Source organism: Macrosteles quadrilineatus, unplaced genomic scaffold (genome assembly GCF_028750875.1).
Source record: "Macrosteles quadrilineatus isolate MER2022 unplaced genomic scaffold, UCM_ALF_1.0 Scaffold_8__2_contigs__length_117827958, whole genome shotgun sequence".
Taxonomy (NCBI): Eukaryota; Metazoa; Arthropoda; class Insecta; order Hemiptera; family Cicadellidae; genus Macrosteles; species Macrosteles quadrilineatus.
Window position 1 is genome coordinate 32,779,871 of NW_026542601.1, and position 8,100 is coordinate 32,787,970.

At 37.5% G+C, this 8,100-nt stretch overlaps 1 protein-coding gene across 1 annotated transcript; it reads left to right on the top strand.

Moving 5' to 3' along the window:
• Window positions 1–2,170: 2,170 nt before the first annotated feature.
• Window positions 2,171–7,811, top strand: LOC129000304 (uncharacterized). Its single transcript, XM_054427266.1, has 2 exons — window positions 2,171–2,275; window positions 2,714–7,811. Exon 2 carries the CDS (start codon window positions 2,766–2,768, stop codon window positions 7,809–7,811), a length of 5,046 nt encoding a protein of 1,681 aa, XP_054283241.1. The 5' UTR covers window positions 2,171–2,275; window positions 2,714–2,765.
• The last annotated feature ends 289 nt before the right edge of the window (window positions 7,812–8,100 follow it).

The following is an 8,100-nucleotide window of genomic DNA, read 5'->3' on the forward strand; positions in this document are numbered from 1 at the left end:
AATGGAAAGTTCTCACCAATCTTCTGTAATAATAATTTTCTTCTTAGTTTAAAGGCTTAAATTCTTCTTTCTTCGGTTAACTTAATTTGGATATTTTGCCAATACTTTACTTTATATTTTCATAATTTATTTCACAACTAATATAGTTTCTATGTGCTCTTCTTGAATAGCTCAACTGCACACTCCTTTTCATTGTTGTAAATCATATCAAGTTATGGGGTTCACATAAATAAAAACATGGTTGAATTTTATTAATAGGTAATCTTGAACCCAGATGGATGGTGTTCTGATTGGAGGATTTGTTTTTGAATAATAATTTTGGATAAGCCAATGAATAAATTTTGATAGTAAATTATATATATGTTGAGACAATATGGTTTTAATAATATTAAAAATGGACATGGATAAATATTGGAAATATAACAAGATTGAGTTTGAAAATAAAATAAGGACTATAATTATAAACATTGAATTTTGAGTCATTACAACTACTTTTCTCATTTTTCTTTTTCTATCAAAACTCTATACACGTCGTGCAATCCATTTAATGGACTAATTCCTAACACTCAACATATTTCCTAAACCTTGTAAAACAAAGTAATCAAGTTGAATTTATTTTGTTGGAGCATCCAATAGTTTTTAGCAGGAGTTGAAAGGTGATATCATGTAATTTCTGTAAATATTAGTAGCCTACCTAATGTCAAAATGTGTTCAGATAAGTTAAAAAAATTTAAACTTAACTACTGTACTAGGCTCATGCAAAGTCTGTTTTGTTTATTTATTCATTTGAATGAATTATTTGATTTTATGTTCGCACACTTTTGGTTAATGATTAAACTATTTCCAACGGTTGAATCTTATTTAATACCACTGAACATTTCGGCTTACATTCAATGATTACAGTAACACTATAAAAATGAAGTAGTTATTCAAAACATCATAAAGAAATAAAGAATTCGTACATTTTCAATTGTATCGTCCCTATAGTGGTGTTCCGTATTCAAGCATCTACGCAACCTAGGTGAATCCAGACTTCATTCATATTTTGTTCTGACCCTTGCCCTGTCACGTGATGTCTGGCAATTCCCCCCATTCCTCATGTACTCTTCAACCCGGCATCATGTTCTCGCCATTTTCCCTAGTTTTGTATTATAATATTCCCCTACTCTATTTGTGGCATATAAATTGAACTTATATTATCGTATGTTTATCTTATGTATTTATTTGTGACACACCTAACAAAAAAGTGAACTGAATAGTTAAAAACTGTATTCAAACTGTTCTTGGTGCAACTACCGGTCGCGTACGCGAAAGCTGGCCAGCAAACATCAAGTGCGTCAACGGTCTACTAGACATCACTTCAGTAAAAAGGAAGGTACCAAATCATATTTCTTCCTATTTAAAAGTTTATTATTTTGTGCTCACAGTGTGTCTCTAAAGCTGATCTTAACATAATATATCTCACATCCCTCATTTTTTATACAGTCCACCATATCGAAGTTTACCCCCCATTCGCTGGTCCTGTCGACCCGGACTACATTTGCCAATTAAAATATAATTGATACAGTACAATAATTTATTTCTCAAATGAATGTTTATGATCAGTGTCACATCCCTAACTAGTAATATTTTGTCTTGTGAAACATTATTACGAACAATTTTAATGTCCATTCCTGTTTCATACCAGACAATTATTTTCATGTTCAATTTTGTCACTGCCACCTAAATCACGTCAAGTTAGGCCTACCTAGTTTGTCTTGAAATAAATCAAGCTTAGAACATTTTTCAGGATTGAATATTTATTCACATCTCATCCATAAAATCCTTTTAAATAATAAGGTCTCACAATCAATTCAGTCTTATTATTTGGGTTTATAAATAAAACTGCAAAGTTAGTTAGTAGTTATTTCCCTGAAATATTCTATCCCATTGTCCGCCATTTTGCAACAACGTTCTGTCCTTTGCGATACACCTTGGTAGTTGGTAGTTCTCAACTTCGTCAACAGATCGCTCTGCGCTACATGGCAACCAATAACCTGCAAGATTAGTGAAACGGTGGAACTTAGGACGAACCAATCACCTGCCTGCTATTAAACTGAAAACTCAACTCATCAAAACTCTGTTCATCTACATCAGCTGTTTGTTTAAATATAACCCGATATTGAATTGAAACATATCAACATAACCTGCAAGTTTGTTTATGTTGTTGAAAAATGAAGACATTATTTATTTAATCAAATACTAATTGAAAAGGGTCCTGAACTGGAGAAAACTGGTGATTATTGTTATTGCTATACTCTCTTTATTCATTATTGTAAATATTATTGTCAACAGAGATTATTGGTGATAATAACAAATTGATAATTGACTTCACTTTACTATTGAAGTTGAATTGCAAATTGATTTATGCACTTCAGTACCCTAGGCCTAGATTTATGAGATCATTATTAATTTAAGATTTTGGGCTATTTTATGAAAACTCATCTATTCTTGTTGTGTGTTATTTAATTTGTTTGTTCATGATGAGATTCACTACCCTACAAAGAAAAGCAAAACTTGTTAAAAACAGGTTTCAGAAAATAAATAAATATTTGTCAAACCAACTTCCTCGAACTGAAGGTCAAGAATTGACTCCTGCTAATATACAGCGTTTACACAATTATAATGAGGAGGTCAGAGATCTATTTACTGACTTTAAAACTTTATTTAATAGAGTTGTGACTGATGACCCTGCTTCTGATTGTGATGAGGAGGAATCATTTTCAATGCATGATGAACTTTCTGACTTGTATGTAGCCCTTATAAGTGACATTAAAGTTCTTTTGCCAGTTGAACCTGTTGTAACACCTACTCCACCTCCAGCTTCTCTGCGCCTGCCTAAATTTGAGTTGCCTAAATTTAGTGGTAACTATGAAGAGTGGGTTAGTTTCTATAATATTTTTGAAGCCTCTGTCAATGCGAATAATTCTGTCTCCCCAGTGAATAAGTTTCAGTATTTGCTTAGTGCCCTGAGTGGTGAGCCCTTAGACTTGGTTAAGAGTCTTAATATTACTCCTGAAAACTATGTGGTAGCCCTTCGACTTCTCAAGGATCGCTATGAAAACAAGAGACGTATTGTCACTCAGCTTGTTACAAAAATTCTGGATTTGTCGCCCATTACTAGTGGTTCGCTTAAGAGCTTACAATCATTTCTCACTGTATATAAGGAAAATACTCAAGCCTTGAAAAACTTAAATCATGACATTACAACTGAAAACACCCTGTTAGTCTTAACACTTTTAAAGAAGATCCCAGCTGATATTAGAAAATCTTTTGAAGACTCTCGCGCCTTAAACAACGAGATCCCTCTTGTTAATGATTTAATGACCTTTCTTGAAATGGAATTCAAACGTTTAGAAGGTGCTAGTATTTGTCTCAGTTCACCATCTACCTCAAAGTATTCCACTGGCCTAAAGTGTCCTACAAACATAACTAGGCCTAATAAGTTTACGCGTGAAAGTAAGCCACATTTCACCAACCATACAAAAACTGCTCTTGTCGCCACAACCAACTCTTGTAGATTTTGTCAAGCTGCAGATCACAACATATACAAGTGTCAAGCTTTCCTAGCTAGAAGTGTGAGTGAAAGATCTGAGTTTATTCGCAAGAATAGGATTTGTACAAACTGCCTCGGTTATCTTCATAACACACTCAACTGCCCCTCAAGTAAAGTGTGTCAGATTTGTTCCAAACATCACCATACTCTATTGCATGAGCCCACACGTAGTTCACTTCAGTCACAGTCAAGCTATCAAACTAAGCTGTCTCCTCAAAATAAGACCTACACACATAATTCATCTTCAAAGAATACAACAACTATTAATCCTACTGCTTCTACAAACGTTAACGCTTTTGTAGGATTGTCTAGTCAACTCAATCCAACTAAAACCACAATCCTTCTTGGTACATGTTTAGTTCATGTCTCTTCACAACATGGTCAACATACTGTACTCCGTGCTGTGCTCGACTCCGCTGCCCAACTTACCCTTATATCAGAGAAAGCTATTCAACTCATCAACGCCCCACGTACTCGACTCCATGATGAAATAAAAGGAATCTCTGGTGCAGTTATTAATTCTAGAGGTATCGTACATGTCAACATGTCTGCGATCAATGGAAATCCTTTGGCTAAAAACCATCCTTGTATGGTTTTGAGTAGTATCACATCACCCCTGCCTCAGATACCAGTTTCACACCAGGTTAAGGAATCTTTGAAACATTTTATCCTAGCCGATCCCTGTTTCGATCAGCCTGGAGAGATAGATTTACTTATCGGTGCAGACTTATTTGCCCTAACCCTCACAGGCGAACAGCATAGATTAGGACAAAATTTACCTCAAGCTCTTGGAACCATTTTTGGTTTTGTTGTGATGGGCCTCGCTCCTGTAGCCTCTGTAGCAGGAAACTCATCAAACACATTTCCCATCTCACTCTTGACAACTCATGATTTGGACCTTCATAATTCACTTCAAAAATTCTGGACGCTAGAAGAACCCCCAATACGGATCAAGGCTCAGACTGAGGAAGATACCCTCTGTTTACAACATTTTGAAAACACCCATAGACGTGATGACTCAGGTCGTTACATAATCGAGCTGCCCAAGAAACCAAATCATTCCCCTCTTGGTGAATCTTGTACCAAAGCACAATTGAGACTTAGCTCGATGGAAAGGAAATTCTCTAATCAACCCGAGTTACAAAGGCTCTATTCTGAATTTATGGATGACTACATTGAATCAGGTCATATGACTATTTGTAAAGAACCTCCCACCTCTGAATACTATTATTTGCCTCACCACGGTGTCTTCAAGGAGAATCCCCCGAATTCAAAAATACGTGTTGTTTTTGACGGCAGCGCTAAAACTACTAATGGCATATCATTGAACGACATTCTCATGCCTGGTCCCAAACTTCAAAATGATATCAGTGATGTTTTATTGTATTTTAGATGTCATAAAATTGTATTCACCTGTGACATACGTCAAATGTATCGTCAGATCTTGGTTTCTGATAAGGACAAAAGTTATCAAATGATATACTGGCGTGCTAGTCCAGATGATCCACTCCAAACGTACAAACTCAATACAGTTACATATGGGCTTAATTGTTCCCCTTTTATTGCAATCAAAACCTTGCACCAGCTAGTTTTGGACGAAGGTCAACCATACCCACAAGCTTCTGATATCTTGACCAAGTCTATCTTCTATGATGATATTATAGCTGGAGCTGAAGATCTCGATAAAGCTATGTCAGCTCAAAATGAACTGAAAACATTGCTGTCTAAAGGCGGTTTTGAACTCCGTAAGTGGATCAGTAATGCACCCCAACTCTTGGATCAGATTCCAGTCGAACACAAAGAATCACCAGTGGAGTTGACTGATGGTAGTGAGGCCTTCTACAGTGTATTGGGTTTAAGATGGACCCCAGAGACAGACATGCTCTCATACAAAGTAAAGAATGTTGAAGTAGGCCACTTGCTAACCAAGAGAATGATTCTCTCAACAATCGCTAAACTCTATGATCTCCCAGGATTTCTCACACCTGTAATATTTTGGGCTAAAACACTCATTCAATATCTTTGGACCACAGGTCTAAAATGGGATGATCCAATTCAAGATGAGATAAGAACAAAATGGATTTCCTTTTTAGAAGAACTACCCGTGATCCAAAACCTAAGGATCCCACGTTACATCTTTACCTCAACTCATAAGCTTGCAGAACTTCATGGTTTCAGCGATGCTTCGGAGAAAGGATATGCTGCAGTAGTCTACCTCCGTGTGATCAACTTATCGAATGATGTTAAAATTAATCTGATAATGGCTAAATCTAAAGTCGCCCCACTAAAAAGAATATCTCTGCCTCGTCTCGAACTGTGCGGTGCTCACCTACTTGGAAAGCTCCTGCAATACTGTTCAAATCTTCTTTCGTCCCACATTAAGATTGACTCGATGTATGCTTGGTGTGACTCTACCATTGTTCTTACATGGATACGCACTCACCCCTATCGCTTAAAAGTCTATGTGGCCAACCGTGTCTCAGAACTACAAGAATTAATCTCTCCTGAATCATGGCATTACGTCAAGTCCCTAGACAACCCAGCAGATTGTGCAACCCGAGGACTCTCCCCATCTCAACTCTTAAGCCACCAATTGTGGTGGAAGGGACCTGAATGGTTATACTTGTCATCATATCTTTGGCCAAAGCCCGAATTCAGTTTAATCACTGATCAAGACACTCTTGAAGTCAAACCAAATCCCTTGAATGTCCTAGTTAACGTTGAAAAGTTAGAAAATGACAGATTTGATTTACTTGAAAAATTCTCATGCTTTAGAAAACTTGTAAATGTCACTGCTTATGTTCTACGATTCATCCATTATCTTCGTGGCAACGCCCGACTAGCTGGACAACTTAGTTATAAAGAGATCTCTTCTGCTAAAATGAATCTCTTCAAACTCATTCAAATTTCATCTTTCAAGGATGACATCACAGCTCTGAAAAAGGGCACTCAGTGCAGCTTAAGACTGGCTCGGTTATCACCTTACATTGACGATAACGGTTTGGTAAGAGTAGGCGGTAGGTTGAAACATTCGAACCTTACTCAAGATGCCAAATACCCAATCCTGTTACCTAAATCTCATAATGTTGTAAAACTGTTGGTCATGCACTATCATCTCAAATATTTACACGCAGGCCCTCAGTTGCTGCAATCGATCCTCACTCAAGAAGTATGGATATTATCTGCTCGTAGTGTAATCAGATCTGTAATCTTTAAATGTCAAAGATGTTTTAAGTTGAAACCTACAAATCAACCTCCACTTATGGGAGACTTACCCGAAACTCGACTACGGCCTGTAAGACCATTCTATCATACTGGCATGGATTATAGCGGTCACTTTGAAGTGAAAGTACACACCACTAGGAATTCTCAAAAGCTTAAGTCATACCTCTGCCTATTTGTTTGCTTTACCACAAAAGCGGTGCACTTGGAAGTTGTAACTGATCTCTCAGTGGACTCATTCATTGCTGCTCTTAAAAGATTTGTTTCTCGTCGTGGACTTTGTGCTCACCTATACTCTGATTGTGGAACGAACTATGTCGGTGCCTCCAAGCAACTGAATAAGACCTTCCAGAATTTCATTGATGAAAGGAATACTCAAGATGCTCTCACTAACTTCGCCCTCGATCATTCAATTAATTTTCATTTCCAACCACCAGCCGCGCCTCACCAAGGAGGCCTTTGGGAGAGTGCCATAAAGAGCTCAAAGTACCATCTCAAGAGAGTAATTGGAGATCAAATTCTAACACTAATGGAGCTGATAACCCTTGTCACGCAGGTGGAAGCAGTATTGAACTCTCGTCCACTAACAGCTCTATCAGCAGATCCATCTGACATCACAGCACTCACCCCAGGTCATTTTCTCATCGGGACATCTCTTGTTGCAGTACCTGAAGTAAATGTATCCGATATTCCTGACAATCGACTAAAGCATTGGCAAACAGTTCAGGCTCTACATCAACGCTTCTGGAGAAGGTGGCACCAAGAGTATTTGCACCAGCTTCAACAAAGGAAAAAGTGGATAAAGCCAAACAAGAATCTTGAAGTAGGCGATTTAGTCATTATCCATGACCCAAAAACACCACCACTTCTCTGGCCTCTTGGTCGCATTGTGAAGACATCACCTGGAGCAGATGGCATCGTTCGAGTTGTCTCCATCAAGACTTCGAGAGGAATCTTCTGTCGCCCTGCTACCAAGGTGTACCCGCTCCCCTAATCACAAAATATTTCTATTTAATGTCCTATTTCATGTTTATATTTATAATTATCATATATATCATATCTTATAATTAGGTGTGTCATCATTATCTATTGTGTATATATATCTACATTGTATTACTTGTGCCCATTTATGAGTCAATGAATCAATTTATGAATCTGTTGAACCATGTATGGTTCAAGGCGGGCGGCATGTTCCGTATTCAAGCATCTACGCAACCTAGGTGAATCCAGACTTCATTCATATTTTGTTCTGACCCTTGCCCTGTCACGTGATGTCTGGCAAT